Raw genomic sequence first — 25,701 nt, 5'->3', positions numbered from 1 at the left:
GTGAAGAGTCTCTAACATTTAATAATCTAATATCTTGGTATTTTATTCAAACAGCAAGAAAAACAAAAGAAAATAAAATGACGCTACAAGCAAAACACATATCATGGGGTGAATAAAAATATAGCTCCAAGTAAAGTTACCGATGGAAGTAGATGAAAGAGGGGATGCCTTCCGGGGCATCCCCAAGCTTAGGCTCTTGGTTGTCCTTAAATATTTCCTTGGGGTGCCTTGGGCATCCCCAAGCTTATGCTCTTGCCACTCCTTGTTCCATAATCCATCAAATCTTTACCCAAAACTTGAAAACTTCACAACACAAAACTTAACAGAAAACTCGTAAGCTCCGTTAGCGAAAGAAAACAAAACACCACTTGAAGGTACTGTAATGAACTCATTATTTATTTATATTGGTGTTAAACCTATTGTATTCCAACTTCTATATGGTTTATAAACTCTTTTACTAGCCATAGATTCATTAAAATAAGCAAACAACACACGAAAAACAGAATCTGTCAAAAGCAGAACAGTCTGCAGTAATATGTAACTAACGCAAAATTTTGGAACCCCAAAAATTCTAAAATAAATTTCTGGACGTGAGAAATTTATCTATTAATCATCTGCAAAAATAATTAACTAAATAGCACTCTCCAATTAAAAATTGCAGCAAATCTCATGAGCGCTAAAGTTTCTGTTTTTTACAGCAAAATCAAAAAGACTTTCCCCAAGTCTTCCCAACGGTTCTACTTGGCACAAACACTAATTAAAAGCATAAAACCACATCTAAACAGAGGCTAGATGAATTATTTATTATTAAACAGGAGCAAAAAGTAAAGAACAAGAATAGGATTGGGTTGCCTCCCAACAAGCTTAACGCCCCTAACTAGGCATGATGATGTCAATGATGCTCACATGAAAGATAAGAATTATAACATAAAGAGAGCATCATGAAGAATATGACTAGCACATTTAAGACTAATCCACTTCCTATGCATAGGGATTTTGTGAGCAAATAACTTATGGGAACAATAATCAACTAGCATAGGAGGGCAAAACAAGCATAACTTCAAAACTTTAAGCACATAGAGAGGAAACTTGATATTATTGCAATTCCTACAAGCATATGTTCCTCCCTCATAATAATTTTCAGTAGCACCATGAATGAATTCAACAATATAACTATTACATAAAGCATTCTTTTCATGATCTACAAGCATAGAAAATTTACTACTCTCTACATAAGCAAAATTCTTCTCAATTGGAATAGTGGGAGTATCCTCAACAAAATAATTATCATGTGAGGCATAATCCAATTGAAAACTAAAATCATGATGACAAGTTTCATGGATATCATTATTCTTTATAGCATACAAGTCATCACAATAATCATCATAAATAGCAACTTTGTTCTCATAATCAATTGGAACCTCTTCCGAAATAGTGGAATCATTACTAAATAAAGTCATGACCTCTTCAAATCCACTTTCATCAATATAATCATCATAAATAGGAGGCATGCTTTCATCATAATAAATTTGCTCATCAAAACTAGGGGTACAAAAAATATCATCTTCATCAAACATAGCTTCCCCAAGCTTGTGGCTTTGCATATCATTAGTATCATGGATATTCAAGGAATTCATACTAACAACATTGCAATCATGCTCATCATTCAAATATTTAGTGCCAGACATTTTAATGCACTCTTCTTCTAACACTTTGGCACAATTTCACTTTCCATCATACTCGCGAAAGATATTAAAAAGATGAAGCGTATGAGGCAAACTCAATTCCATTTTTTTGTAGTTTTCTTTTATAAACTAAATAGTGCTAAAACAAGAAACAAAAAGATTCGATTGCAAGATCTAGAGATATACCTTCAAGCGCTAACCTCCCCGGCAACGGCGCCAAAAAAGATCTTGATGTCTACTACACAACCTTCTTTTTGTAGACATTGTTGGGCCTCCAAGTGCAGAGGTTTGTAGGGCAGTAGAAAATTTCCCTCAAGTGGATGACCTAAGGTTTATCAATCCGTAGGAGGCGTAGGATGAAGATGGTCTCTCTCAAACAACCCTGCAACCAAATAACAAAGAGTCTCTTGTGTCCCCAACACACCCAATACAATGGTAAATTGTATAGGTGCACTAGTTCGGCGAAGAGATGGTGATACAAGTGGTATATGGATAGTAGATAAAGGTTTTTGTAATCTGAAAATATAAAAACAGCAAAGTAACTAATGATAAAAATGGGCACAAACGGTATTGCAATGCGTTGAAACAAGGCCTAGGGTTCATACTTTCACTAGTGCAAGTTCTCTCAACAATAATAACATAATTGTATCATATAACTATCCCTCAACATGCAACAAAGAGTCACTTAAAAGTCACTAATAGCAGAGAACAAACGAAGAGATTATGGTAGGGTACGAAACCACCTCAAAGTTATCCTTTCTGATCGATCTATTCAAGAGTCCGTAGTAAAATAACATAAAGCTATTCTTTCCGTTCAATCTATCATAGAGTTCGTACTAGAATAACACCTTAAGACACAAATAAACCAAAACCCTAATGTCACCTAGATACTCAAATGTCACCTCAAGTATCTGTGGGTATGATTATACGATATGCATCACACAATCTCAGATTCATCTATCCAAACCAACACAAAGTACTTCAAAGAGTGCCCCAAAGATTCTACCGGAGAGTCAAGACGAAAACGTGTGCCAACCCCTATGCATAGGTTCATGGGTGGAACCCGCAAGTTGATCACCAAAACATACATCAAGTGGATCAATAGAATACCTCATTGTCACCACGGGTATCGCACGCAAGACATACATCAAGTGTTCTCAAATCCTTAAAGACCCAATCCGATAAGATAACTTCAAAGGGAAAACTCAATCCATTACAAGAGAGTAGAGGGGGAGAAACATCATAAGATCCAACTATAATAGCAAAGCTCGCGATACATCAAGATCGTACCACCTCAAGAACACGAGAGAGAGAGAGAGAGAGAGAGAGAGAGAGAGAGAGAGAGATCAAACACATAGCTACTGGTACATACCCTCAGCCCCGAGGGAGAACTACTCCCTCCTCGTCATGGAGAGCGCCGGGATGATGTAGATGGCCACCAGAGAGGGATTCCCCCTCCGACAGGGTGCCGGAACGGGTCTAGATTGGTTTTCGGTGGCTACGGAGGCTTCTGGCGGCAGAACTCCCGATCTGTTGTGCTCCCCGAAGTTTTTAGGGTATATGGGTATATATGGGAGGAAGAAGTATGTCGGTGGATCTCTGGGCTGTCCACGAGGCAGGGGGCACGCCCAGGGGGTTGGGCGCGCCCCCCACCCTCGTGGGCAGCCCGGGACTCTCCTGGTCCATCTCCGATACTCCGTGGGCTTCTTCTGGTCCAAAAATAAGTTACGTGAAGTTTCAGGTCAATTGGACTCCATTTGATTTTCCTTTTCTGCGATACTCTAAAACAAGGAAAAAACAGAAACTGGCACTGGGCTCTGGGTTAATAGGTTAGTCCCAAAAATAATATAAAAGTGCATAATAAAGCCCATAAACATCCAAAACAGATAATATAATAGCATGGAACAATCAAAAATCATAGATACGTTGGAGACGTATTACCCCTGCCCCTGTATAAAAAGGAGGGAGGAGGAGGCCGATGGCCAGGGAGGAGGAGCGCCAGGGGGAGTCCTACTAGGATTCCAAACCTAGTAGGAATCCCCCCTTTTCCTAATCCAAGAGGGGCAAGGAGGGAAGGAGAGGGAGGGGGGAAGGAACACTACTAGGGAAAACCCTAGTAGTAGCGCGGGGTAATTGCTAGCAATAGCGCGGGGGCCTGCGCTACTGCTAGGGCGCTATAGCTAACTTCTAGCAGTAGCGCGGGTGGTACCCATGCTACTGCTAATTATAGTAGTAGTAGCGCGGTTTCCACCCGCGCTACTACTACTTAGTTGTAGCGCGGGTCAGGGCCCCGCGCTGCTGCTAACCAATTCAGAATTAAAAAAATTAATTTCAGCCATGGCGGCTGCTTCTGCTCGGCGTCATCATCCTCTCCATTCATGGCTGCTAATGGTCCTGGAGGGGATGAAGTTGTTCATTGTGATGGTGCTTCTCCACCCAACTTGTGCCCGCACCTCTCTTCTACTGCTTCTACAAAAGAAGAGAAAATTATTAGAAAGAGGAAGAGAGAGATAGAGAGCAGGAGGAGGAGGAACTCACCGATGGCCGCCGGAGTTGGAGCCGACGCCCGATACCCTAGATGAAGCTCGATGACCTACTGCTGCTTGTCGTGGGACCCTTGACCCGGCGAGGAGGTGCAAGTGGCTGCATCCATGGCGGGTCTGGCCGCCGCCATGTGGACGACGCTCTACTGGTTTCCCTCTCCTTCCAACAGCGAAGAAGAAGGAGAATGCAGGGGGAGGGGAGGGGTCTATGAGAGGAGGTCGCCGGATTTGTGAGTGGCGGCGAGAGGCGAGGCCGGCAGTGGTGGTGGGTGAGGAAGGGAATGGCGAGTGGGAGGAGAATGGGAATCAGAAGAGTGTGGGTTTGGATTTGGGCCTCCGCACGCTATGTGTACATATATCTTGGTGGGTCGATAGTAGTAGCGCGGGTTCATACCCCTCGCTACTACTATGGCAATGTCCCGGGTGGGCACGGTAGGGACCACTTAGTAGTAGCGAGGGTTATAAACCCGCGCTACTACTATCAACTTAGTAGTAGCGCGGATTTATACCCCTCGCTACTACTATGGCATGTTTCGGGGGGCCACGACAGAGACCACTTAGTAGTAGCGAGGGTTAAAAACCCGCGCTACTACTATCAACTTAGTAGTAGCGAGGGGTAAAAACTCGCGCTACTAGTAAGTAGCAGTAGCGAGGGGTATAAACCCTCGCTACTAGTAAGCGTCTGCCTATAAGCTTTTCCCTAGTAGTGGAAGAGGGGCCGCCCCCCTCACCCTAGTCCAATTCGGACTGCCCTTGGGGGGTGCCACCTTGTGGCCTTCCCTCTCCTTCTCCCTAATGGCCCATTAAGGCCCATAACTTCCCTGGGGGGTTCCGGTAACCCCTCGTTTCCCCGATAAATATCCGAAATGTCCCAAAACCATTCCGGTGTCCGAATACCTTCGTCCAATATATCAATCTTTACCTCTCGACCATTTCGAGACTCCTCGTCATGTCCGTGATCTCATCCGGGACTCCGAACAATCTTCGGTCATCAAATCACACAACTCATAATACAAATCATCATCGAATGTTAAGCGTGCGGACCCTACGGGTTCGAGAACTATGCAGACATGACTGAGACACATCTCCGGTCAATAACCATTAGTGGAACCTGGATGCTCATATTGGCTCCTACATATTCTACGAAGATCTGTATCGATCAAACCGCATAACAACATACGTCATTCCCTTTGTCATCGGTATGTTACTTGCCCGAGATTCGATCATCAGTATCATCATACCTAGTTCAATCTTGTTACCAGCAAGTCTCTTTAGTCATTCCGTAATGCATCATCCCGTAACTAACTCTTTAGTCACATTGCTTGCAAGGCTTATAGTGATGTGCATTACCGAGAGGGCCCTGAGATACCTCTCCGATATTCAGAGTGACAAATCCTAATCTTGATCTATGCCAACCCAACAAACACCTTTCCAGTCACCTGTAGAGCATCTTTAAAATCACCCACTTATGTTGTGACGTTTGATAGCACACAAGGTGTTCCTCCGGTATTCGGGAGTTGCATAATCCCATAGTCAGAGGAATATGTATAAGTCATGAAGAAAGCAATAGCAATAAAACTTAACGATCATTATGCTAAGATAATGGATGGGTCTTGTCCATCACATCATTCTCCTAATGATGTGATCCCGTTCATCAAATGACAACACATATCTATGGTCAGGAAACTTAACCATCTTTGGTTAACGAGCTAGTCAAGTAGAGGCATACTAGGGACTCTTTGTTTTGTCTATGTATCCACACATGTATCAAGTTTCCGGTTAATAAAATTCTAGCATGAATAATAAACATTTATCATGATATAAGGAAATATAAATAACAACTTTATTATTGCCTATAGGTCATATTTCCTTCACTGCCATCCCGTCGGTGTTGCCTCCTTGATGGGTATGTCTATGAAGTTTGCCCGAGCTTCCCGAGATGAGACTCCCAGACTGGTTTGCCAAAGCATGATCAGTCCTCCACTTCTTCCGTCACTTTCCCACACTTCCATCTCATCAAACCCTCCTCCTCAGTTTTACTGCCTTAGCCATGTCCAGATGTGTTTCGGACAAGAACAGCACATCCGATTTTATTCGCTCTTGGATACCGCAAGAGTTCCTGAACTATCATAGGTTTACGCATCCCACGGCAGCTCCACACGAGGATTTTCATTGCGACCGGTCAAGCCCCTTCTCGGACCTCGCCGATAAATTGTGGTTGGCATCCATCACAGCCGAGTTGTCCTTCCTTGATCTCTTTGAATCATGCGATGAAGTGTCACCATCCTCACCTTCCTTCTCTGTGATCAAGTCCATCTGCGAGTGAACCAGCACCGCAATCGACATAGTGACCGAGGGCTTCTGTGATTGGGCTGATAGCCCCGCTTCGGTAGCTGCTGGGTCCGTGCTCTTCTCCTCAAAGTAAAGCCTTTTTCGCCCAGAAAATTTATCTCCTACGCCCCCTAATAGGTTTCATAGGGCTAGTGTTGGTGTCATTCAGATCATCATCATCCGAGCCATTGTTTCTTCCCTGGCCACCTGTGGTAGCCCTGTCCTTCTGCCTACCTGAGCTTTGACCTATTTGCCTCCTTTCTTCTGGCCGAGTTTCAAGTATGAACTCATCCCACTCCATGGTCTGTGGGTCATGCTTTCCATTACCATGTTCCGGGTATGTATTGCACACACATAGCAGAACACGGGCATCTTCTAGTATAGAACCGAGTAATACACCTTCTATTTATCCTTTGTGATAGAGACATATCTCATTAGTGGCTCATGGATGTCAAACTTAACTCTGACCCTCACAATCCTTCCATCACCCCACCTGGGGTTTAGCATTACCTTCTCCACAATCCCAACTTTCTTTGCCAATGATCGAACCACATGTTCCTTCCTGAAGAGTGGAGGAAGATCAACAATCTGGATCCAGAATGCAAGTTTATCCAGCACCACTTCGTCGTAACTGGTGTGTCCATCATACTTCTCAGTTAGCACTCCATGATCACGAAACAGCCAAGGACCCTCTTCCGTGAGCCTCTTCCAATCCCCCGGGCAGTTTATTGTCAGGGTGAATAGGTTTTCGCCCAACGGTTTGAAGGTTACTCCCTACGCTAGGTTCCATGCAAGTCTCATCGTATCATAGAACGAACCCCTACTGAAAGGCTTGTTCGTATGCACCGTCGCCAGCGCCATGAACTCCGCTTCCTCGATCTCATCCGGGAACTCCTCTTGAAAGATCAGACCGTCCTCATCCCGCTCCTACAGATTGAGTTTCCTGATCATCTCTTCAACCCCGATTGGCTTTCCCCTCGGGGGCTGCGCTTCCCGCTGACGATTGCTATCCCGATCCCGCCATGGCCAAAACCTAGCAAGCTACGTATTCCAGCCGCCAAAACCCTAGCAACCCGCAACAGGAACCAAGGCCGGGTAGATAGCTGGGCTATCCCCTTGATCAGCCCTAGAACCTAGTCGGGGAGGAGTAGGATTGGTGGTAGAGTCCGGAACAGCCTCACGATGTCGCCATCGGAGGTATCTAAAACCCTAGACGGGAGCTTCCAGGGGAGTTCCGAGCTAAGTACCCCTTAAAAAGGGAAATGCTAACTAGTTGATGCCCCTAGGAACCCACTCCTAGGGAATGACCTCGCAACCATTTGATTGAGATCATGCGCATGACAATTTTACAGAAAATTACACTGCATTCGCTGACAACTTTTTCCTACACATGGCATTTTCCTCTTACGTACATGGCAAGTCCATCATAATTGCATGATTTTTTTTGTTGATTTGGCAAGACAACTATGGTGTCCACTGAAAAATCCTACACAGAGAATGTGACCAGTATAAATGGGCATATGTCGGGCTGGGCCAAAAAAGGCCTGGTCCTGAGAACCTAGGCCCGAGCCCGGCCCAGATAGACCGTCGGGCCTGAGCCCAACCCGATCCCAAAAAAACCCAACATGGCTTGGTTGGCCCGGCCCGACTACGGCTGAAATCAGTTTTTACGCAAGCCCGAGCCATGCCTGATATGCCCGCCGGATTCAATTAACAGGCCCGAGCCCGACCTGATGACACGCACAGTCCCGGTCGGGCCAGGCCGGGCTGCCCATGGCTAGGTATATTGCCATTCGTGCCGCCGTCGCCGCCGCCATATGAGAAAAATTAGATCCCCTTACCTTCAGCTGCCATCTTGGAGCTGAGAGGTGGGGTGACCTCGGATCTTCAAGACCTCTATTTGTTCGTCAACATCCAATGGTCATCATAGTTGTGTGACAATAAGTTTCGGTTCGTACTTTTGGCGGTGCCACGAGATTAGAGAGTTTTTTCTCCTCACAGATCAGATTGTTTGGATATGATGATTGAGTTTATGTTGTTGTGTTAAGCTTTTTTTGTTGATTTGATTTTTTATGGAGGTGAAATCTTTCGTCGGTCCCATGATGAAGATATAGTGATTCAACGACCTACACTTTCAGGGGATCATCGCCAGCCCAAATACGTCAATCGATCAAGGCTTCCCATCTTTTTAGATGGGCGACTCAAGGCGCTTCCAAAAACATTATTGGTGCGGGTGAAAGAGTGACAACATCATTGTTCAAGTCTAATTGCAAACTCTTTACTGAAGCTTTTGGAGTATTTCTTCGAGTAGAGATTGATACCGCGAGGAAGGCGTTATAAGAGATTTCATTGTAATTCTTAGTCATATGAATTATTTTCTATTTTCTTGAATCTTAGTTCCAAATAAGTATAGGGAGCGGCGCTGCTACGCGTCGGCCGGCGGATCTTTTTAATAAATCCGCCGCCTTGCGAGTCGTCGGATTTGATGGATTGAGCGACTGAGTGTCACCTTTTATTATTGTAACATAGGTCGTGTTGCGGGAAATTTCCACAACACGGGTCATGTTGCAGAATTTTTTGCAAGATTTTTTTTTTTGCAACATAGGCCTTGTTTTAGTTTTTTTTTGCAACAGAGGTCTGATTGCAAATTTAATTTTTCCGTAACATAGGCTTTGTTGCAATTTTCGCGACAAAATCATTGCCATGGAAACTCATCGTAAAGGACAGTGAGCAGCAAGCAGCGGCCACGTTGACTGAAAGAAAGAAAAAAAAGGAGCACCCGATCAGGACTGAAAGAAAGAAAAAGGATCACACAATGAGATCCGCCGGTAAAAGCGGAGCATTTTCCATAAGTATACTTGTAATAATTATGACTATTAATAAAGTTACAGATGTTTTAGAAAAGCAAAAATGCTAGACACACAGACAAAACCGACATACCTTTACAGATGAGCAGACTTGTCATTTTCTAATTATTAGGCTAAATAACTCTTCTCTCCTAATTAATCCGGCCCCCTGATTTTAACTGGTGGGGTGAGCGCCAAGGCCCGTAAAGCCCCGTAATCCTCCGTTGATGAGCAAAGCCGTTAAAAAGGACTACCCGCTTCCCAAAAAAATAGCCGCATAAGTGTCGGCACTTCCACTTTCCCCTTCACTCGTCTTCTCACAAGCGCCCTAGCCATGCTCAAAGCAAAACAAGCAAAAATCTACATCCCATCCAACTCTTCTGATCTCCGGCCGGCGAACTCTTGCTTCTCGACGTTGCTCGCAGTAGCTGGAGTATCCGTCCTGGCGCGAGCGTGAGGATCCTGGCGGCGTTGTCGTCCCCAAGCGCGCCATCGGGACGGGTCGTCCTTTTCCCCGAGCGAGGCAACCGGATTCGACATCGCATTCTTCCATCTGCAGTTCCTCTTTCTCCCCTTGCTCTAGCTGGCTTTGCAGGGCAGTGGATTGGAGCGACCCACTGGCCATGCTGTAAATTCATCGTGCCTCTTCATCAGGCTATGAGATCTGGATCTCAGAGTTGAATCTGGCCCCTGTTTCCCGTGCAAAGCTGCACATCAGTATCTCGAGGTTAACTTTCCACTTGACCGTGCCGTTTAATTAATTTTGTACCTTCTTGACCGTCAAAAAAAGGTTTCTTGTTGTGTCTTGTAATATCTTACTCCCAGATCTGGTCCTAATGACCTGATGCTTCTCCCACCATTAAAGGGCTAAGCTGCTTCTTCTTAATACGTCTTCTTAAGCTTCTTCTTAACTGGTGTTCTTTTCTCAGTCTCCCTGTCCTTCACAACTGCTCTGTTCTTGCCTATGAAAATATACTGCTCTGTTTTCAGGTGTGATTGAGCAACTTCCTTCATTAGTTTCACTGCATTCCTGGTTTATTAGCACGAATCTTGTTTAGCCATTAGCAACTTCCTTCTATACTATAGTATATGCAACATTAGGCATTAGTTCACCTGATATTTAGTGTATGCAATAGTACTCTGTATGTCAAGTAACAACCTTTTTTGGGTGCCTGTAGTTGCAAAACCTAGAGCACGAGTGGCAGAGGACAAGTAAGCTGCATGTTGCTCCTGACTTATCTTCCAATGTTTCTTATTTCAATGTTAAAAAAAAAACATATGCTGACTCTTATGCGAAGGTTTCATTTTTTAACCAGGACCAGTACCATGTGGAACAAGGTAGATCTCAAAAGTGACCAGCCATGTAAGCTATCATACCAATTCATAAAACAGGTTACAAATGATTACGACCAGGAGCTAGTAGTTGGCAGTGGTACATTCGGAACAGTGTACAAGGTACGAGTACGAACACACTGTTTGCCTCATATTTATATATTTCATATGAACCTAAAATAGATATTTTTGTATATGTGTGATACTGAATTTTCTCAAAAATTTCATAGTTCTGGCCTAGAAATGGTATAGATGCATCATTAAAAGGTAGTGGTAATAACCAGAAAATAAATAATGGCAACTAAAAGGCGTGTAATTACATGGAGATGTCAGTATTAAAATAAAGAGTAAATTCCGGTTTTTACCCCCTATTTTGACATTTTTGACACTAATTACCCCATTTAGCCATATTTCATCCATTTTACCCAATTTAACAAAAGTTCTGCCACAATTTACCCTGTTTAAAATTTTGTGAGCGTTCTGGCCGACATGTCCCAATTGTCAGGTCCACTTGGCATCCCACATCGACCGTTTTTTCCTACCTATTTTCTTCCTGCTGGACCGCTTCTCCCAGCTTCTCCTTGACCGGGAACAGGACCAGCCCGATGGAGGTCGCTCGCGTCGCATCCAACGCACAACGCCCGAGTCGGCCGTGGGCCACGCTTGCCTCCAGTCAGTTCTTGCTTGTGTTGCCTGTCCCCTATCGATTGCATCGCCCGTCTAGGTTTCCAACCCACACACATGCTAGGCTCGCTCGAACCTTGGGTTGGGGATTGTCAGGCAGCGGTGATGATGACGGCGGTGGCGGCGATGAGTGCTGAGCGGCCAGCCATGCGATTTCATACCTCCTCGAGCAGGGTTGTATGGCCGCGGCATCCAAGCAAGAAATGACCCCGTGGAATCCGATGGCTCCGTCAAGCTCGCCGACGTTGGCATAGGCGCGTCCTTGTACATGATCCCATCAGGCCGTGACCAGTTCATCTTACTACTTTGGCGACATAGCAGGGACCCCATGAGGATGTGCTCAGTTGATGGCGGGGCTATGGCGATGGCTGGTCCAACAAATTAGTGAGGTTGGTGAACAAACAATCCCTCTCAGTCGTACCCCATTCCACAAGATTTTGACCATATCTATCATAGCAATTTGTGTAGTCTGATATTTTCCCAACTCATGCATTAGCCGGCGAGGCGTTTCATTAGGACAGAATTAAGATGCTTATTGAAGATCATGTGTATACATGTCACCCTTCTGCAATGTGTAGGAGCTAAGAAAGGTGAAGACTGACAAGGTGTTTGTGCCGCTGCTTGTGTAGCCTGTCATTGCCACTGCCACTGTTTGGTGTATTCTGTAGTTTGTGTAGTTGTGAACTAGTGAAGCTATCTATAAATGGGAAGCATTATTCAATCCTGTTTCGAACATGTGAATCCAGAGCCGTCTATAGCCTATATTAATCAGTTTTGACACTAGTGTGAAGCAGAAATACAATATGTTTGGCAAAAGAGAGATAATTTGACAGCATGATCCTTGAATAAGGAGACGAATTGACATCATGACCCAGGGAACAAATAGGCAGAAATAGTTGTCATAACACAAATTTTTCGCATTTTATTTCCATGATCTGTTGCAAATAATAGAGAAGGATCTATTTTATAAATAATAGGAGAATACCATCAACTCCAAAAAATAGACAGGGTAAATAGGCACAACACAATTGGACCTGCCGGTTAGAATGCTCACAAAAAATTAAACAGGGTAAATTATGGCAACATTTCTACTAAATAGGGTAAAATGGATGAAATCCTGCTAAATGGGGTAATTAGTGTCAAAAATGTCAAAATAGGGGGTAAAAACCGGAATTTACTCTAAAATAAAATGATGTGTAACTTTAAAAAGAGGCAAAGTGACAATAACACTAAATACAGTAGACATCTTGCTAGCATGGAAGAGTACAAGTGGAGCTAGATTGCTGGCAATTAGTGATCTAAACGCTCTTATATTTCTTTACGGATGAAAGTATTTAGCACCACCATTGCTCTTTTGTGCGAGCATGAAATGTATTTGCATACCGTAGTAGGAATTGCTAGCAGTCTAGCTCCACTTGTACTCTTCCATGCTAGCAAGAGATGTCTACTGTTATTATAGTGATCTAATTGCTCTTGTATTTCTTTATGGAGGAGTACTAATGAAAGATGATGCACAGGGTATTTGTGAAAATCGACAAGAAATTGCTGTGAAGGTACTTAGGAACATCATAGAGATTGATAATAAGGATTTCCAAAAGGAGTTCCAGAACCTTAGGAGGCTAAAGCATCAAAATGTTGTTCGGCTACTAGGTTTCTGCAATGAAACAGAGAAAGTACTTGTAGCATATAATGGGAACCAAGTTGTTGCTGACAAGATGCATAAGGCGCTTGTCTTCGAGTATGTACGGAATGGTAGCCTTGGCAATCATATTTCTGGTAATTAAGTTGGTGCAAATCCATTTTAAATATCTCCTATATCTAAATAGTTAACCGCCACCTTAATGATTGATAGTCGTCCAACTGAAATCGTATGACATTAGAAGTCATGCATGTACTCTTTGCATTGATCTGTCCATGCAAACCACGTCACCTCTTCAATTCATGCATGTCGTTTTCCTGAGGCAATCAAGTCAAGCATGTATATCACAAGTTCATTCTTCACAATTTTTTTAAAGATGATTAGCATTAAGTTCAATTCAAAAGTTTGTCGCTTTTTATAAATCATTTTGTCACATACTTTGTAGGTTTTATTGTTTCTAAAATGTTAACCGAGAACACTCTACATTATTTTCTATTAGTTTTAGTTGTTTTTAAGTACACACTCACACACATACACACACACATATATATATATATGTATGTGTGTGTGTGTGTGTGTGTGTGTGTGTGTGTGTATGAATTTGTTTTAACGCGGTTCTCGCGAAAGCACACGGGGCATATCTAGTTTAGCATGTTACTCATCAAGCTTTATTAGATTACAATTTTTACTAATACTTTTTTGGGGTTTTGATTACAGCTCATGGATGCTCAGGATTTAATTGGCATATACATTACAAAATAATCAAGGGGATCTGCCTGGGTTTAAACTATCTTCAGAATGGATTCGAGCTTTCAATATGGCATTTGGACTTAAAACCTGAGAATATATTGCTAGGTAAAAATATGATTCCGAAAATTGCAGATTTCGGACTATCAAGACTCTTAGGCGATGAAAACACAAGAAAGACAATCAACGCCGTTGGTACACGGTAAGCTATCTCACGTCGAAACGTTTTACCTACTATTAGCTTTGAGACGTTACAAAGCTGAGCAATTTTGGCTGTGCAACGAGCTTCACTATAGCACACCCCTGCAGATTGAATCAGCGGTGGAAGATTAAAGCGTACCCTTTCAAACGAGAGGGCGTTATGGTAAGCTAAAAATTAATCAACTAATTTGGATCGAGATTGATAGTTCGTAAACTAACACCGGTCAGAGAGGCCTGTGTGGGAGTAGTGACGCCCATAGGGGTTGGCGTATGCGGCAAGTTACATTTTGTCACATACTTTGGACCGAACAATTTCTGTAGCGGGCCTGGACCGTACGGTCCGGTCCTTAACGGGCCACGAGCGGGCCTAAAAGCTTGCTCGTGTCGTCCAGCCTGACCTAGGAGCATCTTCTGTACTTGTAGCACCCAGGCAGCCGCCAGGCGCTTGAATTTCTAGGCTAATAATTTGCCTGGCTCATCCAACCAGGCTAAACGACATCTAAGCTATTCCAGTCCAGGCCGCTCCATGCTTCTCGAGGAAGGCAACCAAGCAACTTCGAGGAGATCCCAGGGACGCTCTCAGTGACTCAAAGTCCATGGCCAAGAGCAGGTGGATCTGGGCGAAGGGAGGCGGGCGCGGGGCGAACGAATCAGGAAGGCCATCTGCTTCAGGGACCTTCCTACCAACGGGCACGAGCGAAGGCGCCTTGGGTGAGGCAAGCACACACGGAATGAGGGCGAACACCACGGGTACGGCGAGGTTCACGATATATACGTGCTGGCGCCATCTTGATCGGCCGTGAAGAGAGGCAGAGGTGGAGGCAGGAGGGAGGGAAGGGGTGCGGTGTGGCTGAGGGTGGAGGGAGACGTGAGGTGGCTAGGGATCACGGGAGGGGGACGTGCTCAGGTTCCAATCCGCACTTTCTCTCTCGGTTTTCTAATCCAGCGGTTTTCTCTTGTGTTGCATGCGGGGATAGAAACAAATCGGTGGGGGTGTGAGGAGGTGGGCAGTGGCGATTCTTTCACAGCTTTTGAAGAAAACAGCCTAAAAACACTGTACGTTCACAAAACTAGCAATGACTGACAGATTCTTGAGGCCCTTGGCCATTTGAGGTGGGGTGAGAGTGGAAGAGAACAAACCCTGGAGGCAGTGGCGGATCTACCACCGGGTCCTCCAGTGGCGGAGCAGGACACCCCTGGCCAGCCCCTTACAGCCACCGGCAACAGCCGCGGTGAGCGCTCGGCTCGAGCTTTTACTTTTTTTTTCTTTTTTTTTGAGAATCGGCTAGAGCTTTTACAGTTTGAGACCAAGGGGTACACGAAGAAAATGAACGGGAATAGAAGGTGGCCTGTACTGGGCCAGATTTAAAGCCCGCACAAACGTGACATTGGGCCAGGTCGAGCGGGGCAAGTGCATGTACAGCACGGCTGGGTTGTAGCGATCCCAAAATTCCCCATCCCCAAAATAAGCAAAAATAGTATTTCTACGTAAGACACCCATAAGGGGGTTTTAGTGCTATTCCAAGGGCATCTCCAACGGACCCGTAAAAGTCCTCCTGCATCCGTCTGTAGATAGGAAGGGACCAGTCCGCCGGCACGGATGCTGGAGGATGCCATCCAATGCTAACCGCATATATTTCAACCCGCATTTTAACAAATCTGACAAAATTCATGCAAATCGGCTGATATTCATCAAAGTTTGGATAGAAAATAGCATAAATCATACACACATAGCATGCACATTAAGTTTAGTACAACAAGGTCTTAAATTGGACTAGATCCCGGATGTCCAACAAGTTTTTCATGAACGGATCATGTCGTCCCACACATACTTCCCCTTTAACTTCATCCAACAGTGTGTGCATGTAAATGGTTGTCCCTCTGACCTGTGGTATACCACGGCGGACATGCGGACTACGTATAATGTGTAGAACAACATTGAGTGAATGAATCAATCAACAAGTTGAGCAAGAGAAAGTAAAATTTATCATCTCCTGCATGTCCACGTGCAATGGCCACCTTGCCTCGAGCTGGCTAACCAAGTTGCAAAACTTGATGACACTGACCTATAATAGCGTGCCAATGGTACGACAATGACCTCATGTTGTGTGGTTGAATGATGTATATGTCGTAGGGCGCAATGTGCCTTCCTGCGTGAAACAATTCATGCAATTGCTCCCAGAAAGGAGGCCCTTTGCTCCTGCCTATGAAATCCGCAGATATGGCCAGCCACGCATCACACAACAACTCATCCTCCATGTTCGAGTAGCTCACCATCCTTCGTACCCTAAAAAATGACATGGCATTTGAAAATAAGCTCAATGGCATTTGATCGAACACCTCCGAGGCATGGTGTTCGCCATGGAGGTCGCCAACAGGGAGCGGAGTGTACCTGGGTACAAACGGCTCCAGGGCAAAAAGCTCTGTCGGAACATCGAGTGGGCGCGTCGGTGCTGGATGCGGACCTCCGGCAATGCCTCTGAAGCAGCCAGAGACAAAAAGTAGCGGTAACGGAGGTGGAGGGTGCGGATGGAAGGCTAGGGGGACAAAGGGCAGAGGTGGAGGGTGCGGATGCAAAGCCAAGGGACAAGGGGTGAAGTGGAAGGAAATGGGACCGGAAGGGGGGATTGGGTTGGTCGGGGGTGTCGGAGTCCTACGTTCTGGGTGTCCGGACTCCCGCAGATCTCCCACACTTTTGTCCAATTTGCGGGAGAACTCGCATTCGGACCGCCCCGCGAATTGATATAGTTCGGCGTTGGATGACTTCCGCGGTCCGGGCGATTTTGGGAGGTTTACGGGTCCGCATTGGAGATGCCAAATCCCTAGTCATGCTTACGTTGTTTGATGTTGTGTTTAAACTTGAAAGTGAGGTCAGTAGCAACTAGGCATGTACTCGCTTGATTGGTCATGATTTTCCTCGCACAAAAAATGGGATAGTTTATAGTATAATTCTACGGTTGTTTTGACTATTGCATAGAGAGAGAGAGATATTGGCTCTTGTTTATACTATTTACTTTCAAGTCCATGAGCATCATTTAATTTTTTTGACATAATATCTACTCAAAGATGGGTTTAATGGAAGAAAGGAATGGAATTCTTAAGTCGTTTTTATGCTTTTGCATGTTTTGTTAGTTAAATTTCATGAATTTTGATTGAATAGACTTTCATTTGTACCTAATTTTTTTAGACATTAAACGCTCGCCCTGGCACTGCCCGGAGGCGAAGCGAACCTACCAACTCCTATTTAATAAAGATGTGCATTTCATTTGCTTTTGCATGCAAATTGATTGGACTTTCTGTTTTGCATGCAATCTCATGCAAATCGACCAGACAGGAACACAGGTGCTAGATGGAATCAGGGAGAGATGTTAGGTTAAGGGTGCAGATGGCATGTGAATTGGGGCGATGCTGGGCCTTGTAGTGTGGACCGAGAGGTTATTGATCACATACCTGTTCCTTGCGATTGGGCTTGTTATCATTTATCGATTGGCCGCAAAATAGACTTACATTGGGCAACATATCACTAACGAGTGTGTTACTGGTTCATAGGTTGGATTTTAACACCACTAAAAAAAGGTTGTGTTTTAAAAGTTGCCAATAATCTTGTGTGACTGACGGGTCCATGACCGATGGTTTGGGTTAAAAAACTGGTCATTGATGTCGTTTCATCAGAGGCACTTGCTTTAGAGCCCATCAGTGATGTTGTGTTTCATACTTTCATTACCCAAACGAGATAATAACAATTTTATGTAACATTGACATGCAGTGGTTACTTGCCCCCAGAGTATATAGACCAAGGTCTACTCTCAAAAAAGTTTGATATATTTAGTTTGGGTGTTATAATTGCAAAGTTAATGGCCGGAACTGATGACTACTTCAAGGCTCATGAGATGGGAGAAAAAGGATTTGTCAACCATGTAAGACTTTAAAAATTCTTCATATCGACTTTATGCTACAAAGTTATGACCTCATGCTCCAATGTTAGGTAATTGACAAATGGAGGAAAAGACTACGTGCAACATTGACCGAGAGGCCACTCGAAGTATATTGTGAACAGGTCAGGATATGCATCCAGATAGCAGTAAAATGCATGAATTATGAGCGAGAGGAAAGACCCACTATACAGTCCATTGTCTCTGATCTGATAGAGACGGAAAAAATGATAGGCAGCCTAGGGCTGGAGACAGAACAGGTGAGATCCCTTCTATCATAATTGGCATTTCCTTCTTTATCAGAAAGTATCTTATTCTTTTGCTTTGCTGGGAAGAAATTATCTTATTCGTAGTACAATATCCTGGGACTTCTCCACCGGCGACTTCAGTGCTCACTAAGGATAACAATATTTAGAGTGTCCATAATAAAGTTGTTGTCGAAACATGTAGATAGACAGGGACTCGCCATTTCCTACTTTATAGCAACTTACAGAAAAGAAACTAACAGAAATGTAAGTGAGATGTCACAAATGTGAGTATAGCTATGACATGTTTCCAACGTGGAAGTGCTACTCAAGTCAAACTGATGACCATGAAGCACTAAAAGTAGAGCACTATATTATACTCCTGAGTCCTCAGGAGCTTAAGTAGTGAACAGGGAAAAAGCAACTCCATTTGGAGAGTGGCTTAAATGGCTCCGGAGCTCATCTACTCATGCGCATGAACAGTAAAATCAAAAGAAATACTAGAAAAAATTAAACAATTCCAAAGCTTTTTTTGCATGGAAGATGGTCTAGTGCGTGATGTCCGTGCCAAATTTCAGCTCATTTGGACATCTGAGCAGCTCTCGGCAAATAAAAAAAATTGGAGCCTATGAAAAAGTTTACTGTTTTGCACTGTTCGGGATGATTTTTTTTTCTTGAGAGCAGCTTGGATATCCAAATGAGTTGAAATTTTGCAAAGACATCACGCACTAAAATATCTTTCACAGAAAAAAACTAGAATTTTGCAAAGACCTCGGGAGCTGAAATGGATATTCGATACATTCGGAGCGTCCTCGTCTTATCATACCTGTCCATTCTCTTTAAGATTGGTGTTCTTATTTTGCAAAAATGCCCTAAATTAGGGTTTGTCTGGGAGAGCTTCACCTCACCTCAACTTCACTCCGCCTCCCAACTCCACCCCACCTCCAACTTTAGAGCAGTAAAAAAAAGTGCGACTTTAGTTTAATGGAGTACAACATTCAGCTATTTCCATCCAGGATATAAAACAGTCTAGCATGGTGAGCCCCACTCATCCGCCGCGTCGCTCCCAGGGCGACGCCAGGGTCTAACCCTAGCGCCGCCAGAAGTCGCCCCCTATCGCTGCCTCCCCATCCGCCACTGTCAGGTGGTGGCAGGCCCGACGCCGAAAGGGTCTGAGCGGCTGGATGCGTTGGCAACACCCTTGTGTGGCTCGAGCGGAGCTAGCGGGGAGATCGCGCGCATCAGCCATGGCAGCTTTTGTTAGTCGTCTGGTGGCAATGCTCGCCTCCATGGCCTGCGGTAGCTCACGTGCTTCTCTAAAGACGGTGGGCGACAGGTGTGTCATGGATCTAATCCCCACACAGATCCGTCATCAATGTGGCCCATGGCCGGCTGGCGGCACGTAGAGGGGTCGACGATGGATGTTGGTTCCCTGCCGGTGTTTCGAGGGTTGTGCGCCATTATGGCGCGCCTCAGCACGAATCCGGTCAGCTGTGCGTTCGTAGTGGCGTGATTGCTAGTGAAACCGTGTCAACTTCGATGATGGCGGACGATACAGCGTCTTGGGCGTCGTCTCCATGTCGAAGGCATCATCAGTTGCATATGGCGTCTTGATCTCTAGCAATTCTTTGATTCTTTCGAAGCAGCACGCTAGCATCATATGGTGTTGGAGAGGGCTTGTAGTCACTATAGCTCGAGATCTTTTCCACATAGTGAGATTGAAGCAATGTAATCCCACCATCATCGTCTCTCAACAGCTTGATGTTCATAATAACACCAGCCACTCATAAATCCTTCATGTCTAAACAATGAGATAGGAAATCCTTAACCTCCGTATAACATTCAGATTTCTTCTGAAAATCAATATGTCATCAACCTACAATCAAAGGATAACTCCTTCGCCCCCACCACGTTGATAGTGCACACATATATCAGCTTTGTTTACAACAAAGCCTGCATCTGTTAAAGTTATTTTAAACTTCTCATGCCACTGCTTGGGTGCTTGCCTAAGTCCATACATAGACTTCAGCAACTTGCACACTTTTTCTTCTTGACCATCTACTACAAACCCATATGGTTGTTCCAAATAAATTTTCTCATCCAACTCCATTTAGGAAAGCAGTCTTAACATTCATTTGATGAATGAGAAGACCATGTGAGGTAGCTAGTGAAAGCAGTACTCAAATTTGATGAACGAGAAGACCATGTGAGGCAGCTAGTGAAAGTAGTACTCGAATAGTGGTCAGTCAGGCCACATGTGAGTAAGCATCAAAGAAGTCATCACCTTCCTTTTGGGTATAACCCTTGGCCACGAGCCGTGCCTTGTACTTCTCAATAGTACCATCAAGCTTAAGCTTCTTCTTGAATACCCATTTGCATGCTATAGGTTTGCACCCATAAGGACGACCAGTGATCTCCCAAGTTTCATTGGCCAAAGTGGAATCCATCTCACTATGGACTACTTCCTTCTAGTAGTCAGCATCTTCAGATGCATAGGCCTCTGAAATAGAATTGGGAGTGCCATTTATGAGATACACAATAAAATCATCACCAAAGGACTTTGCAGTCCTTTGTCTCTTTCTCCTAGTAGGAACTTCATTGTTCTCCTTCACAGGATTTTCAAAGTGTTCCATCGAAATGGTAGGTTCAGTACTTGTATCTAATTCCCGATTCGATGAACTAGGCATCTCCTGATTGGATGAGCTAGCCATATCCTTCATGGGAAAGATATCTTCAAATAAAATCGCATCATTCGACTCCATGATTGTACCGATATGCATGTCAGATACCTCAAATTTTATAACCAAGAGTCTATTGCCAATGCTACGAAAAGCATATCCCAGGAAAACACAATCCATAGTTTTTTGTCCAAGATTACACTTCTTTGGAATTGGCACATTGACTTTCGCTAAACAACCCCAAGTTCGTAGGTAAGAGAGTTTTAACCTTTTCTGCTCCCATTCCACAAATGAAGTTATCTCTTTGTTCTTTGTGGGAACTTGGTTTAAGACATGACATGCAGTCAATATCGCCTCCCCCCACCATGCCTTGAAGAGACCCGATGTTTCTAACACGACGTTAACCAAATCAGTTAGAGTACGGTTCTTTCTTTCAGCTACCCCATTTGACTGAGGTGAATAGGGAGACGTCATGGCATGGATTATACCATGTTCCACACAAAAAGAATCAAACTCGTTGGAAGAAAATTCTCCACCACAATCGGACCTAAGCCTCTTGATCTTTCGATCAAGTTGTTTTTCCGCATCAGCTTTATAGATCTTGAAAAGGTTCAAAGCCTCATCCTTAGATTTCAGAAGATACACATGGCATTATCTAGTGGAGTCGTCAATTAACGTCATGAAAAATTTCTTTCCACCTTATGTCAAAACACCATTCATTTCACAAAGATCTGAATGTATGAGCTCTAGTGGTGCAAGATTTCTTGTTTGCGCAGTCATATGAGACTTACGAGGTTGCTTAGCTTGCACGCAAAATTGACACTTGGATCCCTTGACGGTTGTGAAACTAGGGATTAAGTTCAACTTGCCTAGTCGCGACATGCAACCAAAGTTAACATGACAAAGACATGAATGCCATACATTTGATTAACAACTTTATTGCAAACATCTGACAAGGATAAACTGAACAAGCCTCCTGACCGATAGCCTTTAACAACAAAAGTTCCATACTTGGATATTACAAATTTATTCGACTTAAACACAAAATAGATCCGCGAACAAGATTTTTATTGACGGAGGGGACATAATGCATGTTCTTGAGCCGTAGGATCTTCCTTGAAGTAAACTTCAGATCGACACCACGAACAAAAGCACTTGAATCGTTGCCCATCAGCACGGTGGAAGTCCCTACGGTCTGATAAGGCAAAACAATGGAAATATCACCGCATACATGCACATTAGCACTCGTATTAATCAACCAATCAAGAGAATGACATGCTGGAAGAATAGTGGGAAATATACCATACTCAGCATCCTTCATGTCAATGTCACCAATGATAACATCACAAACAGAAGCACTTGAATCGTTGCCCATCAGCACGGTGGAAGTCCCTACGGTCTGATAAGGCAAAACAATGGAAATATCACCGCATACATGCACATTAGCACTCGTATTAATCAACCAATCAGGAGAATGACATGCTGGAAGAATAGTGGGAAATATGCCATACTCAGCATCCTTCATGTCAATGTCACCAATGATAACATCAGTGGCCTTGCCGCCTTTCCCCAGATGACGCATGTCATAACGATTATGGCAACTAGGAGCCCAATGGTCAGGATCTCCGCACACATGACAAACACCTTTCTTCTTGTCATTCTTATTCTTGAAGTTAGTGTGTTGTACAACCTTGTTCTTCCCATCAAACTTTGCTTTACCATCAAGCTTTCCCTTGTTCTTGAACTTGTGGGCTGAAAGTTTTTCTTCTATACCAAATTGGCACTAGATCCTCCATCAATACCTCAAGCATGTGTGTATTTTGCACTTGCTTTTTCTTTCACATCAAGAGTACCAATGAGATTCAGGATGGAAAACTCATGTCTCTTGTGTTTCAGAGAGGTATCAAAGCTCCTCCACGAGGGAGGAAGCTTAGTGATGATGCCTCCGGCAACAGACATGTTCGGTAACATACAATTGAAGTGCTCAAGTTCTCTAGCAAATGACTGTATCTCATGAGCTTGCTCAACCACGGAGCGCTCATCAGTCATCCTATAGTCATAGAATTGTTCCATGATGTACAGCTTAGAGTCGGCCTCTGAGACCCCAAATTTAGCCTTGAGTGCGTCCCACATATCTTTTTCATTATCAATTGACACATAACCATCAACTATGTTCTCACTAAGTACACTCAACAAAGCAGCCTTAAATTGGGTACCCATTTTCTGAAAAGCTTGTTCCTATTGAGGATCAAGGTCTCCTTCAGGTTTGCCAAGAGTGGCGTCATAGAAACTCATGGTTTGAAACCATAAGATTGCTCTCACACGCCACCTCTTATAGTGCACACCCTCAAACATAGGAGGCCTTATGGATGCAGCAAAACCACTTGGAATAAATTGCCTATAATAAGGTTCTTGGATCATTGGAAATATGAGCAATTTACTATATGATTTTGTTAACAGAAATACTAGATAAAACATGACTGTTATAGCAGAGATAAAACAAGTCATGCAATCTAACAGATTGAAGGTAAATAGCATTTGCATATATGAGCTAGAACAGAACATATCTAGAACAAACACTAGAGCAAGAAATTGTGGCGGGATCTCAAACAGAAAGAACGTGAGAACATACGGAACAGCGGCAGAAGCACTGGTCTTGGGGTCGACGTCCTCGCTGACCATGTCATCGAAGAGATTGTCGATGTTGGGAAAGAAGTCGTCATTGCCGAAGTGGTTGTCGGTGTCCGGAGCATCCGTGATGAACCGGTCAGTAGTCACATAGAGCACTCCCCAAAAGCATTTTCGCCCTTCTCCCGTATAGGACTCAAAGTGTCGGGGTTTCGGAGGCCTACTGTCCCGACCCGTGGTGCACGCCACAAGCTGGGATGGGAAAGAACCTTGCTGTAGCTTAGAGGTTGGAACTCAGTGGCGAGAGGAGGATGAAGTTCTAGTGTCTCTCTGGAGAGGAGTGACATCTCTTTTATAGGCACATGAGAAGGAGGTGATCAGGCTGCAATGGGAGGTGAGCAAAAGAGGGAGACAAAGCGAACAACGTGCAGCCGAAGAGGTGCAACATTCGGATTCAATCTCCACTATAGGAAATCGTTTAGACATCGACTCGGTTCATTCCCGCCGCGCGCGTGCCGAGGCGTGGCGTGGCAGGCGGCGGAGGAGGAGCGCGCGTGAATGTCCCTCTTGTTCTCATGCCCATACATGTGGGGAAACAACTTCCCTTATAAGGAGGTTCAATTCCTACCAAATTAGCAACGTGGGACTAAACTTTAGTAGTACCCCTTGCCTTGCACGAATGGGCTAAGTGGGCCTCGATGATTTATTAGGAATTTCTAAACTTGCTATTGGGTTGTCCCAAAATAGACTAAATTCCAGCGAAAGAGCATGCTAGACACCGTAATTGAGGATGCTTTCAGACACGATCCAAGCCAACCCAAGAATTGCTGCCACTACCGGAGGAGGCATGCACTCCCCGACTACACCCCCAGGAGGATCACGATGCCAATGTGCTGCCGCCATCAAGTCCTTTGGAATGGACATAGGTCTTCACCCGGAGGACTGAAAAGGATTGGGATGAACACCATGACAGCACCCCAAGGTGGGGACGCGACACTCGCAGGCGTCACCATCACCGGAACCAAATCGTTAAGCTTTCGCTGAGTACCTTCTGCACACCTTGCTGAGAACCCTAAGCATCGGGGAGGGTCTGCCACGATAGATCTTGGCCTCCAGATCAAGAACAGGGCTCGACCGTCGTCGTCGAAAGCAACATCAACCACCGCTCCCACGAGGCTCGCCGGAGAGCCATCCGCGCAACCCACATGTCGGACCACTGTTTGACACCGATTTGTATGTGTCCAAATTGAACCATACTAATCCATAATACCTAAAGCCCAAACCTCACCAGATTATATTAGAGGCTCAGCCCATTTAAACCCATCCAAAGGCGGTGCGGTAGAGAAACCAAATTGAAATTGCGGTTCGAATCCAAACCATTCCCAGGTTTATGAGATAGGACCATCCTCACAGGCGTCCCTATCCTGACCTAACAACCATGGACAGGAGAAGGCACCAAGCGGCGATCGACAACCGATGACCTGGAATGGTGTTGTCACGGCCCTCCGCGCTATGACCCCCATGCTCCAAGCTAAAGCTCTTCCAGCAGGTGACGGGGAACGGCTAGCCGGGGTGACGCACTCGCGGACGAGGAGGGAGAGGATGACGACCTCAGTCACTACGAAGGGGGCCTTGTGAGGGAGAAATGCCCCACCGCCACCATCCGCCGCATGGAGCATCGCCCGGTGGCTCCGACCGATAGTGGAGAGTGGTGATAGAAGAGATGGGCGGCGATGAATGAATCGCCTCCCATGTCCCCTAGTAGGGGGATGTGGGGGGCAAGCGGGTAGATCAATTCATATGTCTTCTCTTATCTCCTTTTTTGCTAAAATGATCCAGATCTATTATCAAAGTTCAGCAAAAGTACAAAGCACGTCAATCATAATAAAAATTATTACATTGAGATACCGAGACCACCAGACAACCACTACCTCTACCGACGCATCATTGTCTCCGCTTCCCTAGCAGAGCCGGCTGCACCTTGTCGATTGACAACTAGAAAATCTTTGTGCGCATGCCCCTAAGGATCAGCTCCCTGCAGCCACAATCACGGTTGATCCCTTAAACAGATCTGAAGCACCTGACAACAAATTTGGCCACACAAGGACAACAATATACGCCGGAACACTTAAGTGCAACCGAACCCAATTGTCACTTGTAATATTCTTACTTTCATCTCTCTCTCTCTCTCTCTCTCTCTCTCTCTCTCT

At 44.6% G+C, this 25,701-nt stretch overlaps 1 protein-coding gene across 4 annotated transcripts in view; it reads left to right on the top strand.

Annotated features, from left to right (window-relative positions):
• The first annotated feature begins 9,694 nt into the window (after positions 1-9,694).
• The window catches only part of LOC119270617 (putative receptor-like protein kinase At4g00960), a 19,807-nt gene continuing 3,800 nt past the window's right edge, over positions 9,695-25,701 (top strand). For 2 of the 4 annotated variants that reach the window (XM_037552635.1, XM_037552638.1), the window contains exons 1-7: positions 9,695-10,132; positions 10,584-10,617; positions 10,722-10,860; positions 12,939-13,197; positions 13,778-14,009; positions 17,775-17,925; positions 17,994-18,200. In XM_037552635.1, the coding sequence (XP_037408532.1) occupies positions 10,732-10,860; positions 12,939-13,197; positions 13,778-14,009; positions 17,775-17,925; positions 17,994-18,200 (978 nt within the window). In that variant the 5' untranslated portion in view covers positions 9,695-10,132; positions 10,584-10,617; positions 10,722-10,731. Of the gene's footprint in view, positions 10,133-10,583; positions 10,618-10,703; positions 10,861-12,938; positions 13,198-13,777; positions 14,010-17,774; positions 17,926-17,993; positions 18,201-25,701 lie in introns of all 4 variants that reach the window. The other 2 variants (XM_037552636.1, XM_037552637.1) reach the window with 2 other exon arrangements.

Source organism: Triticum dicoccoides, chromosome 3A (assembly GCF_002162155.2).
Source record: "Triticum dicoccoides isolate Atlit2015 ecotype Zavitan chromosome 3A, WEW_v2.0, whole genome shotgun sequence".
NCBI classification, from domain to species: Eukaryota; Viridiplantae; Streptophyta; class Magnoliopsida; order Poales; family Poaceae; genus Triticum; species Triticum dicoccoides.
Note: the sequence above shows the minus strand (reverse complement) of the source record. Positions and strands in the feature narration are given on the sequence as shown.